The 22,854-nt window shown below is 43.0% G+C and overlaps 1 protein-coding gene across 2 annotated transcripts; it reads left to right on the forward strand.

Annotated features, from left to right (window-relative positions):
* The first annotated feature begins 366 nt into the window (after positions 1–366).
* On the forward strand, positions 367–19,286 carry LOC115906116 (transforming growth factor beta activator LRRC32-like). 2 transcript variants are annotated; one of them, XM_030953039.1, is made up of 3 exons: positions 367–465; positions 11,817–11,907; positions 16,914–19,286. In XM_030953039.1, exons 2-3 carry the CDS (start codon positions 11,821–11,823, stop codon positions 18,852–18,854), a joined length of 2,028 nt encoding a protein of 675 aa, XP_030808899.1. In that variant the 5' UTR covers positions 367–465; positions 11,817–11,820; the 3' UTR covers positions 18,855–19,286. The 2 variants fall into 2 exon arrangements, with proteins under 2 accessions (XP_030808899.1, XP_030808889.1); XM_030953029.1 differs by lacking the exon at positions 367–465 and adding an exon at positions 7,825–7,962.
* The last annotated feature ends 3,568 nt before the right edge of the window (positions 19,287–22,854 follow it).

Consider the following 22,854-nt stretch of genomic DNA (forward strand, 5'->3'; position numbering starts at 1 on the left):
CAGGCACGTGTCCCAAAGCCTGTGGAGGGGATTTTTTGTGGTATTCACAGACTGTTTCATGTGTCAATACGAGAGGAGAGTAATTACCAGCTGAGAAACTGCAGGAAATAAGCCAAGGCTGAATGAACAAAATGGAGAATAAAGAGAAAAGCAGAGGACACACATATCTTAAAAGCATTACGGATATATGTATTTACGTAGTCTGGGGAGCCTGGAAATATAAAAGAGCTTATGACTGCAAAGGAATGAATTCAAGGACTAGTCTATGGGGAGTATTTTTTTTTCCCTGTGACTTCAAACTTCTCTCAGCGCTTGCAGAGTTTTAGTCAGCTGGCATGCAACAGAGGTACGACTTCCCCAAGGAAACTCTTCCTTGGCTTGAGCTGGAAAGGCTGCTGGGAGAGCCGGGGGAAAAAAAGGCTGCGAGCAGAGACGAAACCTTCTCCTCCTCCAGCCACAGAGCAGGTATGTGGAGGTGTGTGTGAGTCCGGGAGCCTGCTGGAAAGTTGCACTTTCAGCTGTGGGAGAGATGAGGGCTCTGGTGACTTTGAGCTGCAGCCTTTGAAACTAACCCAGATGAGGAAGGTACTGTATAAATAAAATGTTCTGTGTTTATGAATAGGCTGAGGAACTGGCTAAGCACGCTGTGTGGATGGCTCTATCCACCCAGTTTTATATTTAATCCATCAGGGACTTGTACTGTGTGAGTTAGATAATTTATATTAAGGAGGCACCACTTAGTTTATAACAGTACAGTTGTCATACACAGTATTTGTTATTATTCTTCATGTTTGCAGGAATAGATAATGGGGAGATGTTTGGTTTTCTTTTCTTCACAGGACTTCATTCTATTTATGGTACTACTGCATTATAGCCTTCTGAACTAGGAGTGCTGCAGAGATCAGCACTGTACACTAATTAAATGCCACTCAACCAGCTCTCCAACACTGAATCCTAATATAGCCTTGGGCAAATCACACAGTTCCTGGGTGAAATAGGCAAAATGCTGTTTGGCTGGTCTGCTCTTCTTCCTGTCAGTGCTGTCATTGAGCTCTCCCAGTTGGAGCACGAAGTGTGAGATGGCAGGGTTATTTTGCTGCTCTTAAGATCCTCACATCTTGAATGTCACCTTTGGGTGAACGATGATTTACTGAGTCGGCTTTGCTGGATTTGGACTGTTATCATGAGAATGAATGTTTAGGCAATATTTGGAAGTAGTAAAGTTTTAGAAAATCATAGTTTACATAAAAATCACAGTAAATTTTCTAAGGCTAATCCCAGTTGTAATTTGGATTGAAATACTTTTGATAAAAGACAGATATGCTTCCCTTAAATAGAAGCAATAATTTGGCTTTGTACAACAGTGATAATTTGGATTTTTTACTAAGATGTATTAATTTATACTTTAAAGTAAACATATTACTCTAAAATGCTGAAATCCTCTTGTTTTCAAGAACAAAAATTTACAACCTGTCATCTCTTTTTTAAGCAGATGGTTACATCTTAGTGACTGTATCAGTGCTTGGCCTTTTACTAGTAAAATGATAGGTGGATTCAAGCATGGATATCAGTATTATGTAAATCAAATCTATCAGAATTAATTTTCTTCACCTCATTTTGTTTCCTATTGGATTTTATAAAATCAGTGCACATTTTCCCAAATAGTGACCTCACTGTCTTTAAAAAATCATATTGCTGAACTAAAAGTGTATTTTATAAACTGGTGAGAAAGTACTCTGGTTTGGCTCCTGAATTTTAATTTTGTTCTCCAAGGAGAGTATTTCATGCTTAGATAGTTTAATCTGCAAATGCCAGTACATGTCACTTTTTGCTGATGTAAGAGTTTATATTTTCCCATCTCCCTCTGTCCCTTTGCCTATCACTCACAAATTCTCCAGGCTTGTGGGTTTCATTCAGTTCTTGTTCACTTACATTTTCTTTCCTGAAGAGAGTAGGAGGAAAAAGGGTGAATAAAATAGGAAACCTGGCTAAAACCTCAATAACTGGAAATGTTAACTTTTGGTGGGGAAATGCTGTTGGCTGAACATCTGATAAGCAGGCACATGGCAGAAATAGAAGGAAGGAAGGCAGCAGCTTCAAAAGACAGGACAAGAGCCTTGTTGGCTTTACAAGCGAAGGAGAAGTCTCTATTTTGATCTGTGGACCAGGAAGACTAGAGGCTGCATCTGCCTGTGAGATGCCAAGCACTGTGTAGATTGCAGGAACAAAATAAAGAAGGAGAATCAGCTTCTGGAGATTCTAGAGTTGTAGAGTGTCAGGAGCTGGAGCTGTGCCTCCTTCTCAAAGTCTGTGGCTCAGAATGGCATTGGGTATTCTTTTTAATGGGGTTAATATTAATGTTGTCTCCATCTCCCCTGTGGGATGAATGACCAGGGAGCTATTCCAGCCAAAAAGGAGCAAGACTTGTCCCACTCCTGTGTTTACAGTTCAGACCTCCTTTCTAAGGCAGGAACTTGTTTTATTTACTTCTCTAGAGAGTTTGATTAATAGAGATTGACACAGGACTCAAACAAAAGCAGTGCATTAGAAAGCAGCAGCATTATGAATGGACAGACTCCAAAAAGTCTGGAGACTCAAGACACAAAATCACCAAGACATTTTCTTGTTCCTCTGAAACCCTTGGGAACCTGCAGCAGTTCACAGACTGACTGGTAAGAGCCAGCAGCTAGGATTTGCTTTTCCTTTTTGCTCTGGGCCATGGTGGGGAAAGGGTTTGGAGGAGAGGTCTGATAAGGTGCCCCTCACTTTGGGTGACAGAGGATGAAATTCAACTGACATTGACGGAAACTCAGTAGGAAGTGACTGCTGAGATACCACTGGAAAATAAGGATTTCACAGGGTTTGCAGGTGCAAACCCTTTGTGGTGGGTTTCAGTGCTGGGCAAATGCCAGTGCACTAGAATATTCTCTCACTAGAATATACTTACTCATTTCCCACTGTGAGATAGGATTAGGAGGAGGGCAAAGCAGGCTCAAAGGTAAAAGGATATAAATAAAACTTTATTAACAGTAACCAAAAGAAACAAACAAACAACTATATAGAATGAGAATCAGAATAAAACTTTTAGAACACTTCTCCTCCCCCTACATCCTTTTCTTTCTCACTCACAACACGCAGAAACAATTCAGTCAGTTTATCACTTCTAGAATAGTTTTTCTTCATGGTTTACTTAGGGAGAGGAGTCCCTCTAGTAAATTTATGGAGACCTTTCTACAAGAAAACAGTTCTCTCATAGCTTCTAATTTTCATGAGTAGCAGCTGCCCAGAAAAATTAAATCTGCAATTGTGAAGTCCCTCCCATTTTCACAGCTTTCCCCACAGCTGTGTTTATGGGCCATGTTAAGTTATGGGATACTATTTTAAGGATAAGCTATTCAAAAGCAAAGGTTCTCTTTATTTATTTATGAGATCATTGTCATCTCTGAGAATGGAAGTCTTTTTGTTCTCTTCCTGGGGGCATAGTGTCTTCATCACTCTTCTCTCTCTCTGTTCAAGCTTTTTATTAAATTCACAGCTATTTTAACATTTGCCTGCTTTAATACAGGTTTGAACAATCCATCCCCCCATAATTCTTCAATGTGTTATAGGGAAAAACCAGTTTGATGGATCAATTAAATTTGTCTCTATAGCTTTATAAGAGGATTTCAGTCCTAGGATTAAGGCATCTCCTCATCCCTCCCATCTGGGACTTGACTTCTTCTTCACTGACCTTGGTGTCTTTAGGTTACTTCTCTACATGCCTGCACTTTGTCCTTTTCTCTCACTCGAGGGAGGATTGAAGCACTGAAAGAGTTGATATCTTGCCTAGGGTCTGCAGATGGTCAGGAGGAGGACTGAAGCACTGAAAGAGTTGATATCTTGTCCAGGGCCTGCACATGGTCAGGTGGCCCTGGCTGGGCTCAGCAGCTTGTGGCGGGAGCTATGTGGGCTGGGCTGGGGCGGTGCCCGGGAGCTCAGCAGCCGGGCCAGGGCTCAGCAGCCGGGCCAGGGCTCAGCACCAGGCCAGAGCTCAGCAGAACTCAACAGCCAGGCCAGAGCTCAGCAGCCAGGCCAGGGCTCAGCAGACTCAGCAGCCAGGCCAGGGCTCAGCACCAGGCCAGAGCTCAGCAGAGCTCAGCAGCCAGGCCAGAGCTCAGCAGAGCTCAGCACCAGCCCAGAGCTCAGCGGCCAGGCCAGAGCTCAGCAGAGCTCAGCACCAGCCCAGAGCTCAGCGGCCAGGCCAGAGCTCAGCAGCCAGGCCAGAGCTCAGCAGAGCTCAGCACCAGGCCAGAGCTCAGCAGCCAGGCCAGAGCTCAGCACCAGCCCAGAGCTCAGCAGCCGGGCCAGAGCTCCGGGGCCAGGCCAGAGCTCAGGGGCCAGGCCAGAGCTCAGCATTCAGCACCTGGGGAGGGGAATCGATGGCTTCTCCTCCCCTGCCTGGTGGCTGTGGGTGAACCCCAATGGCGGCAGAATCTTGGCCGAGCCAGCCGGGTCCTGTCTGCTCCTGGGGCCCGTTGGAGCCCGGCTCAGCGGCGGGCAGGGCTCAGCAGCAGCAGCAGCAGCAGCAGCAGCAGCAGCAGCCCGGGGTCAGCAGCCATGGCACAGCCCGGCCTCGGCCCTGTGGCCTCCCCTGCCCTGCCCTGCCCGGCCCTGCCTGCGGCACAGCCTGCCTGGGCCGAGCCGGCCCAGCCGAGACAGGGGAGCCGGGCTGGCCAAGTTATGTTGTAGATGGATAATGAGATGATTGGCTCTTGCAGTTGAAAGATAACTTGTCTGAATATTAAGAAAAAGTGATGCATAGTTATGTTATTGTAGTTTAGATGTCCTCTGTTCTCCCCACAGTTCCCTTTCCCCCCTGTATTGCTGCCATCAGACAGCCAGGGCTGTCTAGGACAGGTACAAAGAAGGCTGCACAGGTGTCCCTTGCCTGGGGCAGTGGGGAATGGAAAAGCTCAGGGGGTTGCTCAGGGGGTGCAGCATGGCCACACCTGACCTCCAATCAAGTTACAAGAGAGCAGTCTCCACTGATAAATGGCAAAGAAGAGCTGACTGACAGACTTTGGGAGGGGCTGGGACTGGCTGATGCAACCCCCAGGGGTATAAAAGACTGAGCATCCATCTTGAAGATGAACTGGCCACGTGGTATCCATGAGGGCGTTCCCAGCACTGCAGCTTTTTCCTTATGTAGTCCTTTGTTGTATTTTTGTTAAGGTTTAATAAGCCATTTTAAATTTTCAAAATGAGCAGTTGTTTCTCACATTACCTGCTCTCAGGCCAGAAAAGGCAAGGCTGAATTCCCACGATTTTCTATTTTTAACATGAGAGTTCACAGAGGTGTGGTGTATCAGCTTTCTCAGTGCTTTAACAGATTGTCGATTCTCAAAGCTAATTACTGATTGATTTTTTTTGTCAGATACAGAGGAGACTGCTAGCAGCTTCTCTTAGAACATCACTTCTGTGATGCAAAACCAGCATACCCTTTGGCATTTTTGGGATGGGACAACCCTTGCTATTTTGCGGGCAAAAAAAGCTTGATTCTCCAATCTGTGGGATGGAGATGATAATGACTGGGGCTTTGAGCAACGTGGTCTAATGTAATGAGTCCCTGCTCATGGCAGGGGGGTTGGATTATGTACAAGGTCTCTTTCAAATTGGGCCATTCTCTGATTCTATGACCCAGTCTCTGACTGATGCAGGTGACACTTGCCCTGCAGACGTATCTTACTGAGCCCATACCATGCTAAAGTTTCAACACCACTTTCTAGTGTAAACTGCTGTGTTAGCCCAAAGCCAAAAACTATTGAAAATTTGGGAAATCAGCCAAATGCTTTGGAGTCTTTGAAACTGTTTGCTGCCAGATCCCCTTTGGGAAAGGACAAAGATGGCAAGGACAGCAATGATCTTTCCCACTGCAGCGGGTGTTCTCTGAGAGTGTGGTTTTATTGAAGCAAAGCCCTGAGCAGTAGAATCAGTGCATGCCTTTTCCTCCTGCTTTGGCATTTGTTTCTGTCCAGGCTCTTCTTTACAGTTCAGCAGGCACAGCTACCTGGTTACTCAATAAAACAGCTTGAGGAGCAGAGTTGGCTTTTTGAAAAACACAAAATCTTTGCTATTTTTATCCCTGTAAATCCAAACTTCCTAAAGTGCTCTGAACATCCAGGTGTAGAAAAATTGGAAGCTGCCCCCATCCTGGCCACCTGCTGCTCTTAATTAGAGGCATGATATTTGTAGTTAAAATCAGATCAAAATATTCTAGTAAAAAAAAAGTATTTTTTTTCCTTGGAGACCTCAAATATTTGAGGTTTGCCTTGCAAGGTGTCTGTGCTTTTCAAGTGCTATTGCACACTGCTGACAAGGCAAGCTCAAAACCCAGAGCATCCAAAAGGCATTTAAATCTCTGAATAGCACAGTCATCCCCAGTTTCAACATGAGTTTCCTGCTTATCCCACGGGGATTGCAGATGGAGAGCTTGACTCAAGGGAGCGTGCCAAAGGGATGAAGTGAAAAACAGCACTGCAAAGTGAAGCTCAAGACATGACAAGCTCCAGGTGATCAAAACTAATGTGATGAGAGCCCAGTCAAGGGAAACTTTTCTGGGATTGTGATAATCTCACTGGTGGACAGTTCTCCTGAGAGCTTAATGAGTATTTTTCTATCTATTGCACCCAATCATGCCCTCCCCTGTTGCCTTGTCCTAGTATTTTTATTGCTAGACATGCAACCTGGTCCAGTGAAAGGTGTCCCTGCCCGTGGCAGAGGGGCTGGAACTAGATGAACTTTAAGGTCCTCTCCAATCCAAACCATTCTGAGATTCCATAAATCTGTGGTTTATACCTCTCGTTTCAGGGTGCATTACCAAGCAAACTAAGAGCCCAGCTCTTTGGTGTAGTATTTCAGCCATGGGAAAACTGTGTTGTGGCAGTTCAGGCTTGTGACTCTGGGAGAAAACAGCAGGGAAATCTGTGTAGAGGTGGGTTTTCCTGAAGCAGGACTTAATTAGCAAAAGAAAATGAGGAAACCAGCTGCTCCAGCTCTAGAGGGCAGCACAAAATAATAAATAAAAAGCTGAACTTGGGCAATTTGAAATCATCTTCTGCATGACAAAAGCACCCCTTTGCAGTGGGAATTCTTCCCACTGGATCCAGTATATTCAGCACTGTCTACTTACAGCCAAAAATTCAGCAGCTCATCTGAAAATGCCTTTATGGAGGCTTTTAGCCCTAATTCCTGCCTCATGCCATGAAAATCCATCAAGGGTGTTGTAGCCAGCAATGGACCCCCCTCCTGCCAGCAGAATGCAATCACACTCTCATTACTGGGATGACTGCAAAAAGAAAAGTTATTTCTTCCAGAGCATGTTTCCAGATTTTGGGGTTTATAATTATCAGCCACGAATTTTAAACAGTTAATCTGTAAGCACTGTTTCCTTAAAGATGCAGAGAGGGATTTAGGTGCAGGAGCCTACAACCCTCCAGGAATGTAACTTGCAGACACACCCAAAATAAACACACTGTCATGCCCCACGCACACAGCCAAACAATGGGATCACCAATAAGTTACTTTTTCTCTGGAGAAAACCCACAGCCTGATCCTGACAGTTCCTCTGGCAAGAATCCCCCTGTCTCTCAATGCCTGCCCCAAGGAAGGGCTGCAGGATGTCGCACAGTAGCTGACTCCGTCTCGAGCACAGCGGTGGCTAGGACCCAGCACGAGCCTGGGGAGGAGTGGAGAGGAAGACAAGCAACATGATTTAAAGCAGACACTGTCCCAAATAAGGTTATTTCCCTGAAAATGCCTTCATTCTGAAGTTATGAGTGAACTTCTAGGTGTCCTGAATGGGTGAACATGAACCCGAAGAATAATTGCATCGATACCAGGACTGAATCAATTTTGAAGAGCTGGACATGCTTTTTAAAGAGATGATAAGCACTGTTTGGGGATGCAAGAAACCCTTGAAACAAGGTAAATGTGAAATAGTCACTCTTTTTACCCCTGAAGGCTCTAACTTAACAGGAAAGTCTTGTGTGGAAAAGGATCAGACCCTGGGGAGTGTGGTTTTTGTTCTGTGTGTTCTCTTGTATTTAACTTTCCTTGGCACAGGAGAGCATCTCCGTTAATTGTCTAAGCAATAACAAAAATTACGTTTGGGGAAATCTGGAAAGTGCTGCTTTTATTATGCAAACAACATCTGTGAAGTAGTTTCTGGATTAATATTTTAATAGAGATGGAGGCAAACATTGTTCTGAAGTGGAAACTGGGAATGAATTGTTATTATTCCATAGTTTGAAATGTGTATTGAGGCAAATTACTGGTCTTTGCCTTCTCTGCCTTTCCTACTTTTTAAGTGGGCATGCTGACATGGTTAGGGTATGCTTTTTCTAGAATTATTTGACTGACTTATTAATACTCCTTGGGGATGATACTGACTTAAACCACCTTTATTTTTCAGCTGGGGTTGACACTGCATGATTTTGAAGTGCTGTGATGGAAAGCTGTGGATTTAAATAGGGTTCATAGCTCAGTCCTCTGAGTTATGCTGGGGTTTCTATCACAGCTTCCAGTGGGAGCAAACTGGCACTGATCATGAAGCTGCTTCAACTCTGGGAAAGCCTCAAAGCAATAAAAGCTCCTTTAAGTTGAATTGTTGCTGCTGCTGCTCCCAAACTGTTTTTGTAAGCTATGGGTGGAGAGATCAATGCCAACAGGAAGGGTTTAGTGTCGGTAGACATCCTCTTGCACACCAAGGGAATGAGGGTCCTGTAACCCTGAGCTTGGCACTGGGAGAATGTGGGGGGATGCTGACACCTGTCCAGAGGGTAGAAAAGAAGGGGATGCACTGATGTGTCACACTAGAGGTTGCTGAGAAGGATCTAAAGGTTGTTCAGAGGAAAGCTATGCAGGAAAAGCTCCTCCCCTGGACAGCTGAACTGAAAACTACCATGGGAAGGGAATCTCCTTGAGCAAGGAGGCTGGGCTGTACCGTGACAGGTCAAGAGGAAGTAGCTTCAGGTTGTGCCAGGGGAGGTTCAGTTTGGATATTAGGAAAACTTTCTTCACCACAATGGTTGTTAAGCACTGGCACAGGCTGCCCAGGGCAGTGGTGGAGATCCCATCACTGTAGGGATTTAAAAGATGTGTGGATGTGGTGCTTGGGAACATGGGATAGTGATGGCCTTGGCAGTGCTGGGAGAACAATTGAAATTGATAGTCTTAGAGAGTTTTTCCAAACTAAATGGTTCTGTGAGAACAGAGTCTATGTTGCCTTATGCTGGAAGAGGCCACCACATCCTTGATGAGCTCCAGTGTGTGACAACCACCTTAGAAACACCTTGAGGGACAGCTTCCTTGCTTATTACAGATTTGCCTTACACAGCAAACCATTGCATCAAATTATTTTTGTGTTCAAATACATCAATTTTCCAGTTGCTTTATAAACCTAAAATTTAGGAAGTTACAAAGTGTGTTAACTCTGGATTGTGTCAGGTTTATTATTTAAAAGGCAAAGAGACCTTTTTTTTCACTGACAGTGTGACTGGGGAAGACGCTGCAGAGCACAAGGGCCACCGACTGTTCCTCAGGGTGGTAACCTGTTGTGGCCAATATCCTCAGCTTAATTCATTTTGTATGAACAGAAAGGATTTCCCTTTGAGGGCTTGGAGAAAAGCCGTGTAATCATTGGTGTGGTCATCTTCTATTGCCACCTCAACAAACTAATACTCAAATGATAAAAATAGATTTCTCCTCCTTAAAGGAGGTTCCAGCTGCTCTAAGCATGGGGAGTGAAGAACATAGGGGGACAACAGAAACATTATAAATGGTGATATTGGCAGTTCCTCCTTCCATCAGATGATTTCAGCATATCTTGCAAACATTGATTCAATGGTAGAGAATTAATATCCTTGGTTTGGTTTTAACAGGGCGGAACACACTTCTGATCCCATGGCTGAGACCCGTTCTTTCACCTTGGGGTCACAGGTCACCATCCATCACTGGGGTTTTCTTGTGAAATGGAAGGAATACACAAACTGTACAGAGAGTAGCTGTGGTCTAATCCTTCCCAGTTTCTCTGTTCCTAGTTCTCTGGTTCAGGAGGGTAGAAATTGGGAGATTCCCATCAGGAACTTGTTGGCATTGCTGTTCAGTGACTGTCAGTGCTGTAAGGGGCCATCAGCTGCATCCATCAAAGTGACTAAGCAGAGGGATTCCATCAGCTGAGAATGATCCAATCTTTTTTGTTTCCAGTTATTCAATGCTCTGTGGGTGGAAGCCACTGAGCAACAGTACCTTGATGGCAGTGGCTTGTGCATGGGATTGGGGTTGCATTTGGAGCTGTTTGAAGCAGGAATGCTTAGGAATGCTTGCCTTTGGCTTTGGTTCTGTTTTTCCCATTGTCCAGTGACAGGCCTCCCAGAGGTGTTTGCTTCTTTTGCAGTTCTGTGCTCTTTTGCTGGAGTGCTTTCCAAACAGTTAAACTCTGATGAGTTCTCTGTTTCACACAAATCCATTATATCTGTCTCTTTGTAAGGCTGATGATCTGTCCTTGTCCATGGCAGGGGGATTGTACCAGATAGCATTTAAAGGTCCCTTCCAACCCAGGCCCGACAGAGTTCAAGAAGCATTTGGACAACGCCCTCGGACACAGGGTGTGACTCTTGGGGATGGTGCTGTACAGGACCAGGGATTGGACCCAATTATTTTTGTAGGTTCATTCCAGTTTTACGTATTTTGTGATTCTGTGGAACATATGGTTCTATGATCTCCTGTCAAATGTGTTTATAAGCCTGTCCATACCTGGAGTGCGTAAAATGAAAAATCTCAGTCCACTCCTGTTCTGGTTTGAAAGCAAAACCAGTAAGAGACTCCAATTCAGAAATACAATTTATTAAGAAAAGGAAAAAAACCCACAAAATAAATGCAACAATACAAAAGAAAAACCACGGACAGAGCCAGAATACAACCTGACACCCTGCTAGTTAGGGTGGTGGTAGCAGTCCAGAAGAAATGCTCTTGTTGAAGTGGTGATCCCATAGAAAAGATCTGGTAGCTCTTTGTCCCAAAACCCAGATTATATCCAGTGGGGATGCTTAGCTCCTCCCCCCTGGGCAGAGCATCTCTCAATGGGCTGATATCGTTCTGTGAGTCATGTGGTGGGTCCCTTGAACAGAAATGGCTCCCGGAGGGAGTTGTCTCTGAGCCATGGGCAAGGCATTGATGGGCCCATTAACAGAAGAGAAGGAAGAACAATGCCCCTCCTGGTTTCAGCAGCTCTAGAGGATGGGAATAGAATACATCTTTATACTGTAACCTAGGGCAACCTTTAAGCTGTTGTCATTAACTCAGCAAGGATGCACATGTAAAAGCTCTTTGATGCTCTGGGATAAGAAGAGTAGAAAGTGTTTGGATGGAAATGACACCTATTACCACTTCTGGTTGTTACTGAGCAGCACCTATTGGCTTTGCTCAGGATATGGCACCCAAAACTTATGCCCAGTTGAAAGCACTGGTGCTGTGTCTGGGATGTGTGGAGATAACTCAGTCTTCAGTAGTTTTCTTTCTCCATTATGCCAGACACCTTGCCCAGCTTGAACATCTGGACTTCATTGAGTGTCCTGGATATCATTTAGGCAGCAGCTGAAATCACACTGGGGAAAACCCATTAAATGCCTTGGACCTTCCTTTCAAGTCCTCAGAGATGGCTTAATTTATTGCACTGCTTGTGTCCTTCTCCATGTTAGACGATGACCTTGTGCCAACTTTTGCACGTGTTGACCACTGTGTCCCATATGAAATCTAACTGTAATTATTGTTACCCACAGAGCCATGAAACTGTACATCATCTGCTTCCTGGCAGTGGTGAGCAAAGAAACCTCTAACTACCAACTACCTGATGGGACATCCTGTGAAATGGTAAGGCTGTCTCTCTACTTAGGTCTCTTGAGATCCTGAGTGAGGCTGGGACTCCCTTGTTACAGGCACTGCACAAGCAGCTACAGCCTCTGAGAAGGGAAACCCCCAGGATCAGGCTTCCTGAGATGGCGCAGGTGGGATTTGCAGGTTTAGGGGATGCTTGGCAGTCTGTCCTCAGGCTGTGTCCTTGTTGTAGTGACAGCACACAAAGGGGAGGGGTGGGCAGAGAAGGGTCACTATCTCGGCTTTTTTCCTAAGGAGGAGCTGGTTAAAAGAAATTTGACTTGATTTCCCTAAGACTGTACAGGGTTTCTGTGGCTAAGACAGAGAAAGAACTTAGACTTAAAATCAAGTTCTTTATATCAGTTGTTCTTTGTACTTTCATTAAAACATTTTCTGTGGAATACTTCTATTCCAGCTCTTTTGTAATAACAAGTAGACAGACCTCCTCTGCCCTGACACAGCATTTCTGCCAGGGAAGTTGTACCTGACTTCTGCTGGAGTGAAGAGAAATGACAAAGACTCTTGCTCCAGTACAAAATCTGCTCCTTGAATTTTTGCAAGCACCTGGTACAATATTATAAATGTTATTTGCAGCTGAGCTTTCTCCCTTCCCTCTCCAAGTGCTTCTGACTGTACCAGGATGTTTAAAAATACTTGGTTTTTTCCTCCCTTGAACACTGAAGCTGTTCAGCACAACTCCTCAAGAATTTCCAAAATAGGGAAAAAATAATTTGCTAGCTGTACACATCTCCCTTGTGGGACTCATTCCATTCCTGCCCACCCTGCCATATTGCTGCACTTCCTGAATTCCAGAGAAATTAAGACCAAGAGTATATAAAAAAAGATCTTGGGAAGGTGACTGGGTAGCTCAGCTCCTTGGCTGGAGAGGGAACTCTGATGCAGCCACTGTAAACAGGACAGCCTGGGTCCCATGTCATAGTCACATGAAGGCTGGATGAGCCACGCAATAATCCAAGCAGTTTCATCCCATTTCTTGATGGCGCACAAACCAGGCTGATTGCTGAGAAGTAAACACATGCTTGCTTGCACTACTCCACTGTAAGCTGCTTTCATCAAGCCAACAACAAAACTGTGCTGGGATAAAATGAGCCCTGACAGAAAACACACTGCATTCAGGGGCCAGGATGCTCATGTGATGTAAATCAACAGCTCAGTCAGCGTTGCTAATGTCCATGCTGATTGCCTTCCTTCACTGGCATTTGGTGTGGCTCTAAACACAGCTGAAATAAAGAAGGAGTTGCTGGATTAGCTGGTTGGCTGTCATTGACAGTCCTGCATTGCATCACAGCCTCACTGCTTTATATGGTACTTTCCCTGTGGTGGCAACTTTAGAATAGCAAAGGCTCAGAAATGGAAACTTTAATCTCAAATATCACGGAAGAGGCATGAGTCAGAAACCTGTGCCACTTTCTGAGTCACCTCTGGTGGTTCTGTTGCTGGAAGAGGTTTTAGGAAGTAAGCAGTCCCTACCAGACCTCTGACATGGGGGTGAACTGCACTGATTACACCAGTTACAGCACATCTATCAGTTTGTGAGACAAAAAGGAACAGAACAAATGTCAGGACATTCTTCCTAACTCACATTATTCTCCAAGGGTAGGCAAAGCTTCAACTGTATCATATTTTACCTCCCAAAGAAAGATGATTTTGCTAATTCCTTTTAATTGGCAAAGGAAGAGATTTCAAATAATTCATAGAACAGAAGGGGTTTTAGAAAATTCTATTTTACCTTGCTTTGAAGTGATGCAAGGACAGATGCATAACCAGATGTCATAGGTCAGCTGATGTGTGGTACCTGGGCAAAATGCTAAGGTTTGATTGTGTAGCTAAGCCTCTCCCTGAGCAGCTTTTCTAAGAATGGTCAGGGACATCATACAAGTACAGGTCAGTGCCAAGTGGCTCCAGCCCAGATTCTTGGCTCAAATGTTCATGAATTGATAAAGGAGAACTCAAGGGCAGGCTTGAATCCAACTCCTTTTTGTAGGGCTCTTATTGAGGTGGCTGACAACTTCCACCCAGTGCTGAGTAGTGAAGAACTGGAGTCAGAAACCAAATGATGCCCAGCTTTTGAACTGTTGGGTAATTTTTTTTTTTTTTTGCAAGCATCTTAATGGGACCAAGTGGTTCTCACCCTCCAGTACTTCTTGACAACGAAACAAACTGATGGCAGCACTGGCAGAGGTGATGAAGTCAGAACATGAGATTGACAAATCTCTTTTCCAGTCTCAGGTTACCAGCCCATTGGACTAAGGGGTGACAGGCAAGATAAACCAAACAGATGCTGTTTGCTCCATCCCACAGAGACATACTTCATCTTTTTTTTCCTACTGCTGATGACAATGAAATTCATGCAGTTTGAGCCTTGGGGGAGAAAATATGGTGCAGAAGAGACAAAATAAGAAATTTAATGAGGATCAAAATAATCAGTGAAAAAGAAGGAGAGTTTAAAAAGAAAAATGGGAGGGGAAATGTTATAGGAACAAATGGTAGACAGTGTGAGGTGTAGATTTTATTAGTCACTTTTATCACTGGGAAGGTTCCATGGATGCAGATTAAAAACCAAATCATGCAAGGTACATGGAACAGTGGCTGACCTCTCCCCCATCAACTTCAAGGAAAAGCACATTTTTGGCATTAGCAGGAGTTGCATCAGGACTTTGGTAAGATTCTACCTGCCCAGGGGGAGTGGAGGGTGCTCAGCACTTGCTGGGATCTGGTTGAAAGTGTGAGAAGAAACCTGACATCTTAGGATGCAAAGCAGTTTCTGCCTTTTCACTCTGGATTTTTGTGTCCTCCTGGCTTCTTCCCCTTCCACAAATGAGTAAGAAGTGGTTTCCTGCCCTGCTATTTGTGCCTAGGAAATAAGGCCAACTCTGGGCATAATTTAACTCAAAATGAGGAATTTCACAGTGACTTTGCAGGAAAGAAATATTTTCAGGGAGAAGTCAGAAAATTTCCTTCTTTTTTTTTATTTCTAATTTTTTTTTAGCTGAGGGAGATTTGAGTGAGTTGGAGGGAAAAGAGAAAGGGGTTTAAGTTTTAATAGGCAATTTACTTGGGATCATTGGGAAAAATGTGTCATGGGAGCAGCTTGTGTACATCTAGAGTTTGAATGAGCACTTGCACTTCTCTGGCACATTCTTGTGTGGTCTCCAGAACTAAGATGATGCAAAAGAGATTTACAAAATGCTGACTAGTGCCCCACTTCTGCTAAACAGATCTGCAGCTTCATTCCCCTCAAAGTTCATATAAAATTGATGAGATTCAATATATTTGACTTTTAATATTTACTTAATTTCTGAAAAGCTTTGTGTAATGGAATCTGGATTCTGCTTCTCCATAGAAGTTAAGATTCAACAGATCTTTCTTTCTCTCTTTCTTTCTTTCTTTCTTTCTTTCTTTCTTTCTTTCTTTCTTTCTTTCTTTCTTTCTTTCTTTCTTTCTTTCTTTCTTTCTTTCTTTCTTTCTTTCTTTCTTTCTTTCTTTCTTTCTTTCTTTCTTTCTTTTCTTTCTTTCTTTCTTTCTTTCTTTCTTTCTTTCTTTCTTTCTTTCTTTCTTTCTTTCTTTCTTTCTTTCTTTCTTTCTTTCTTTCTTTCTTTCTTTCTTTCTTTCTTTCTTTCTTTCTTTCTTTCTTTCTTTCTTTCTTTTCTTTCTTTCTTTCTTTTCTTTCTTTCTTTTCTTTCTTTCTTTTCTTTCTTTCTTTTCTTTCTTTTCTTTCTTTCTTTTCTTTTCTTTCTTTCTTTCTTTCTTTTCTTTCTTTTTCTTTTCTTTCTTTCTTTCTTTTTTTCTTTCTTTTCTTTCTTTCTTTCTTTTCTTTCTTTCTTTTCTTTTTTTTCTTTCTTTCTTTTCTTTCTTTCTTTTCTTTCTTTCTTTCTTTTCTTTCTTTTCTTTTCTTTCTTTTCTTTTCTTTCTTTTCTTTCTTTCTCCTTTCCCTTCTCCTTTCCTTCTCCCTTCCCTTCCTGGAACTTCCCTTTCCCCAGACACCCAAATACATTAATAACAAGACTTTTTCTCCAGTAAGTTAAATGCTGCCTAAGCCTTTCACATTCCATCTCTTCCTGCTGCTGTATGTTCTTCCTAATAGCAAAATAGAATTTGATGGTTATGTAAGGACGGTTGTGTTCATATTTCCAATGTTCCTCATGAACATGCACATAAATTTTGCCCTTCTGCTGGGAATTGGCCTGAAAAGGCCTGACCCTAACTGCACATCCCGTCTTTTCCCCTCTCAAACACTGAATTGACATAATTTGTGTTTTCAGTGTTGTGTCACAGTGTCTTGTGTGGGTGGCTTCATAAGGTGTGCTCCCCATGCAAGTGGAAGGAACTGTTGCCTTAGGAAAAGGATAAACATGGAAGATACAAGTGGAATGAGTTTGGAGATTGGTGTCAGAAATGTCTCAGTTGTTGAATGACCCTATTTGATTAAAGCTGCCTTCCTTAACTAAACCATGGCTAAGGGAAGGCGTATTTGAACATGTGACTGTGAAGGAGAGACAGGGTTTGTGCTATAAGATCCTTATAGGTTTTTATACCTCCTTGCTCTGGAACAGATATTGCCAACAGAGTGAAGCTCTTCCAAGTACTGCTTACTATGGCAAGTGGAGTCTGCAAAATCTAATGCAGTGATGAAAGTGAGAAAATTAAACATCAGCACAAAAATGAGGAAATGGTACTTGATTGCAGAGAAACTCGGGGCTGTTCAAATGAGTCCAGGAGAAAGGTAGAAAAAGGAGAACTTTTAGTAGGTATCACATGCAGATTAAACTCTACTGTTCAAAGTCAGAAATCTCTTTAAAATGAAATGTTAGCTGCAAAGGAGCTAATTGGGATTGTTGCTCTTGCTGTCTGAACGCTCAGAAAAAGTGATCAGTGTTTTAGAAGCAGCATCTGCCTGGATGCTGAGTGTTATTTTTCTTATATTTAATGCAAAGACATTTTTCATTTGTCATGTGACAACTCCTTTTCTCTTTGTCTGGCAGGCAAACTCCCAGGCATTTTGCCACAACAAAGACCTCCACCAAATCCCTCGTGAACTCTATCCAAATGTAAACAAAATAGATCTGTCAGGAAATCTGATTCAAAGCATTCCTGAAATGTCACCATCATTTTACACTTCCCTTCAGTGCCTGGATTTGAGCTCTAACCAGATAAGTTTCATCACGCCTGGAGTCTTCGCACACATGAAGAGTTTGCTGGAAATAAATTTAGCCAACAATCACTTATATGAGCTTGCTCAAAATGGCACAGAGGGGATTGGACTCTTACCCAAGGTGGAAGTACTGGACTTGTCCCACAACAGTCTGTACAATGGGATGGCTGAGTATTTCATTAAAGAAGCTCCAGCACTGCAGTATCTTTCCTTGGCAGACAACAGTATTATAATGATTTCACAAAAGATGTTTCAGGGATCTCCCAATCTTGTGGAGATAGATCTTCAGAGCAACATCATCATGGAAATAGAAGAAGGTGCTTTTGATACTCTAGTGAGCCTGTCCAAACTCAATCTCTCAAAGAATTCAATTACTTGCATCTCTGATTTTAACCTCAGGCAGCTGGAGATACTTGACCTTAGCAGGAACAGCATTGAGACCTTCCACACCACAAAATCAGATGATGAATATAGCTTAAGGTGTTTGGATCTGAGTGAAAACAAACTGCTTCATTTCCCAGTGTTCCCTCAGGTAAATAAGCTGGTAACTCTGAATTTATCAAAGAATTTAATCCAGCTCACTGCTGAATCCCCTCATAATAAAATGGACTATGTGAAAAATGAATGGCTAAATGCTTCTGTCCATCTTCTCGACCAGAAGCAAAGTAGAAACAAAAGTTCTCTTTATTTATCACAGCTTGTATATTTAGACTTAAGTTATAATGAAATCAAATCCATTCCAGATGGGTTCTTTGAATCAATGTTGTCCCTTCACACCCTTAATCTCAGTAAAAACTGTCTTCAGGCATTTGCAGTAAGTTATGACAGTGCACTGATCTCTTTAACTGTCCTTGACTTGAGCTACAATGCTTTGCAGAACCTTCTCCTCGATGCTGGTACATTGTCAAATTTGAAGGAGCTCTATATTCAAAACAACTATCTTCAAACACTGCAATTTGACATCTTCTCAAACCTTCCTAGCCTTAGACTGCTTAATCTACAAAGCAATAACATCAGCCTTTGCAGCATGTACTCAGGACTGGCTAAGCAAAGACTTGCTGGAGAGGAAAGTGGTTGTGTATCATTTATCAATTCTCCCACTCTTCAGTACTTGTACCTAGCTGACAACATGCTGAACGTCCTACCAGCATACAGCTTCTACAAGACTCCTCTGGTTGTCTTGGACCTCTCCATTAACGCTGGACTGAAAATAGAACTTAAAGCATTATCAGGTCTGGAATTGTCTCTGGAATGTTTGTATTTATATGGTAATGGCCTGGTAGATTTAAATATTGACTTGCCTTGTTTTAGTCACCTTAAACATTTGAACCTCTCTGAAAATCAGCTGAACTGGCTGCCTAAGTGGAGTAGTGACTCTCCACTAGAAGTTCTGGACCTACGGAACAACAGGTTCAGTACATTACAGAACAGCAATATTTTAGCATTAGAAAATTCACTAAAAAACTTGTATCTCACTGGGAACCCACTCAGCTGCTGTGGAAACATCTGGCTTTCATCCATGATCCAGAACAAAAATGTCCAGATCCCCAATGTGGAGCATTTAACGTGCCAGCACACTCAGAATTTCGGGTACCAGGATGAAATGCACATCAAGAACATTAGACCAGAAGACTGTGAAAAAGAGGATCTGAAGAAAATCAACTTCCTTACTATACTAACATTTGTGTTGGTTTTATCTGTGATCATCATTGGTGTGGGTTCATTTTTTTGCTTCCGCAGGCAAAACTTTACCCATCCGTTTAAAGCATAGTAACACAAAATGTCTTGAAAACTGAAGAAATCAGGTGCTACACTGACAGTGTGTAGAAATAAGGGTAAAATTCTCATCTTTGATTTTCAGCTGTGGATTTTAAATGCTTTTGAAGTGCCCCTGAATTACACCACTGGTATGGGTTGCAGGGATTTGAAGGAGAATTTGCCATGTTTTGCAGATCCATGGTTTAACTCAAAGAGGACAAAATTGGCCCTTGTGTGCAATATATATTTAACTGAGTTTAATGTGAAGAAAGTCATCTCTGGGGTGAAGTGTTTTTTAAAAAAAATCCTGGAGCATGAATTTCAACCAGCTAACATTGAACTGAAATGTTTATATTTCTAAGAAAAACTGTTGGAAAATCACTGCATATGACTGCATTTCAATGCAGAAGAATAGTATATCTATTTTTAAAGACCACGGGAGGTTCGACTGCAAAAAAGTGTTTTGAAGATACCCATGTGAAATAATGCATAGGGAACAGAGTCCTGGGACATTATTCAGATCTGTCTTTCTGCTGACTTTCCCCAGAAATATGTTACTGTCTAGAGGATGTGCTGCAAGAAAAGTTCTGTAGGTCCTCATTCTGTGATGTGTTTAACATGGCTAGCCTGTTGCATTGCTAAAACTTGACACTGACAAATGTTGTGTCCCAACCTCTCACAGAAAATTCACCCTTTTGGAGGGAACATGACAGTGAGTGGGAGCCTGACCTGCTAACAGGGTTCAGTGGCTTTGAAAAGGAACTGTATCAGGTCTTCTGTCAATGCCAGGAACTGTCCATTCAGGCACATAGAAATAGTGGCCAAACTGAAACATGTCTAGGTAAATAACTCAAATTGCTGCTCCATTTCTGTTTCTTCCAGCTAGTGAATGTCAAAACTATCACACTACAAAATGGTGTATAATTATATTTTTTAAGCAATTATGTATGAAATTGGCTGGTTTTCATTGTGGAATTTTGTACAATAAAAACAACTTTGAATTTTGTAAAAAGCACAAGGCAGTGGATATATTAAAGCACTAGCTTGGAATGCTCCACAGATTAAAAGAAATGTCTTTCTATTTTTCTATGGTATTTGGACTCCACCTTAGACCTCTACCTTTTGGTGTTGAAGCAGAGACAGCTGCTTCATATTATAGAGTACAACCAATGGAGAATAAGGAGATGTACTGGAGATGTAGGCAAGAATTTGGGACAGATTGCCCAGAAAAGTTGTGGCTGCCCCATCCCTAGACATGTTCAAGGCCAGACTGGATGGGGTTTGGAGCAATCTGGTCTAGCGGAAGGTGTCCCTGCCCAGGGCAGGGACTTGGAACACCATGATCTTTAAGGTCCCTTCCAAACCAAACCATTCTGTGATTTCTGTGATCCTGTGAATGTGAACAAACCATCAGCAGCAATAGGGCCTGACCTCACATTTATGGAAACCAATGGCTCAAGCACCTAATCTTGTAGAAGACTTGCACAAGCAGCAATCCCAGGGATTATTTGGAAACTCAAAAGCAAGCCAAGCTCCAAGCTGTGCGCTCAGATGCTGATTTGCCACAGACTGAGTTCATGGCTTTTGTGTCAAGCATGGCAGGACTATTTCTCTGCTGTGAGAGACAGTGTTAGCTTGGCTGCTGTGACTAGAATCAGTTAATAACCTGATGACAGAGCCAAACTCATTTAATTAACAGTTTAACACTGCTATTGTTTTGCTCTACGAAAAGGAAGTTCTTGCTATTACTATGGGACTAATTATACTTCCACTGACTTCCCAGGGAGCAGAAATAGTTTTTGGAGGAATAAGTCTCAGAAGTAAAGTGCAGCATGGCTCATTTGGATTTTTCTGTTAACAGCATAAGCAACCATGTAGTGATATGAGCGTGCTTCAGCCAATTCTTTTAATCTGGGTGAGAGGAGAAGCGTGAGGGGAAGAAAAGATGAATAAATTTACAAAGAGAGGGAAAATAGGGAAAATGGGATCTCTACACTACATTGTTCAAAATTATTCAAAATAGGGATATGTAGATGACAGCCCCAACTCTTGCCTTTCCTGTGTGTTACTGTGCCTGCAAGAAGAGCAAATGACAGAGTACCCAATCCTACATCAAAGGTAGCCATCACTAAGACATTGCACATCTTTCCACCAATCAGCCCCACTGTCCCAGTAGGTTGGTGTCATGGTTTAACAAAGCAGAATATGAACCCCGTCCCAGTGGAGTCAGGACAGTAGGCATGAGAAAGCCTGCAATTCTGCAACCAAAATTGACACCTTCATTCATTGCTTTTTCATAAAGTCCTTGCAAAAACCTCTGTTGATGCAAAGAGCTCTTTCTGCTAAGCCAAGGGATATCCTTCTGTGATTCTGGCATCCATAATAGGGCATTTGGGATTTATGCAGTCAGTGCAAACTCTGTTTTCTTTAAGTTGCCACATGCAACAAATGGCTTCCTTTCTGCAGCTGTTTGCATGGGACAGGACAATAGAAACACAGAATCCTAAACTGGTTTGGGCTGGAAAGTACCTTAAAGACCATCTCATTTCAACTCCCCTGCCATGAGCAGTGATGCCACTTACTAAAACAGGTTGCTCAGGGCCCCATCCAACCTGGCTTTGAGCACTGCCAGGGGCAGGACAGCCACAGCTTCTCTGGGCAACCTGTGCCAGGGCTTCACCACCCTCACAACCAAGAATTTCCTCCTGACCCTTAATCTAGACCTCCCCTCTTTCAGTTTAAAACCATTGCTCCTTGTCCTGTTACTGTCTGCCCATATAAGAAGTCAATCTTTCTCCTTCTTAAAAACCCCTTTAGGTATGGGAAGGCAGCAATGAGGTCTCCCTGTAGTCTTCTCTTCTCCATGCTGAACAACAATAGATCTCCCTGAAGCATTTCCTACCACAGTTTGCTGTGTTTTCTTCCTGAAACAATCCTCTGTAGTGGGATCAAGTAAGTACTGGAAGCACTAGAAACACTCCCAGAGAGGGTCCCTACGAGCTCAGCAAGTCATGGTTCTTGTTGGTCATCCATGGAAAATCAAGTCTCAGTTTCCAGAAACTTGTTTTTTTCTGCAAAGGCAAGACAAAATAACACCCTCACAGGGTACCTGTCTCTGGCCACAGATTTCTGCTGGGACACTGGTCAGTCCTAAACTAGCCACGATGGGTTAGTATACACAAGAGAATAATTGCCTCCTAATATTTTGGGAACTCGAAGCATTTCCTCGCCCTATCTGCTCCCCATGTAATTCAGTACTCTTTTATTTGTCTATGGAGAAACAAACTGAAATAAAAGTATCAGTAACCAGGGAAATGGGTTGAAACTGAAATGGGAGGAAGAAGAAACTGAAAACACATGGAAGAACTTTCTGAGGAGGACCTGTCAGGCTGTACTACATTCTTTTACAAGCAAAGACATATGGAGGCGGATGCAATATGATATTAAGCAAAATCTGGGCCAATATAAGGGAACAATCCTGCAACACTGAGTCTCTTTTCTCCCAAGTTATTGTCATGGCTGTTCTGCTGTGCTGCAGAGCCAAGTTAGTTCCACAGATTCCCTCCTCCGGTCCATTTCTAGCAGTTGTCATGTCACATATCTGGGGGACAACGGGAGACCTGATTGCAGCCTTTCCATACCTAAAGGGGGCTTGTAAGAAAGAGGAAGAGTGGCTTTTTACACAGGGAGATAGGACAAGAAAAGGGGGAACAGCTTTAAGATAAGAGCAGAGGCTTAGATGAGGAAGAAGTTCTTTGCTGTGAAGGTGGTAAAACGCTGGCACAGGTTGCAAAGAAGCTGTGAATGCCCAATCCATGTAAGTGTTCAAGGCCAGGTTGGGTGGAGCTTGGAACGACCTGGTCTAGTGGAAGGTGTCCTTGCCCATGGCAGGGGACTGGAACTGGGTGTTCTTTAAGGTCCCAACCCACCCAAACCATTTGGTGACTTCATGATTTTCCACTTCACAAGCAGAATACTCTATGAAGAAATATTCTGGAAGGTGACTATGGAAG

Source organism: Camarhynchus parvulus, chromosome 1 (genome assembly GCF_901933205.1).
Source record: "Camarhynchus parvulus chromosome 1, STF_HiC, whole genome shotgun sequence".
Lineage (NCBI taxonomy): Eukaryota > Metazoa > Chordata > Aves > Passeriformes > Thraupidae > Camarhynchus > Camarhynchus parvulus.

Excerpts from the sequence above, each read along its gene's own strand:
- LOC115906116 (XM_030953029.1), top strand. The coding sequence starts at position 7,940 with ATGCAAGAAACCCTTGAAACAAG. Across the intron at positions 7,963-11,816 it reads CAAGAAACCCTTGAAACAAG|AGCCATGAAACTGTACATCA; the intron begins GTAAATGTGAAA and ends TGTTACCCACAG. Across the intron at positions 11,908-16,913 it reads ATGGGACATCCTGTGAAATG|GCAAACTCCCAGGCATTTTG; the intron begins GTAAGGCTGTCT and ends TTTGTCTGGCAG.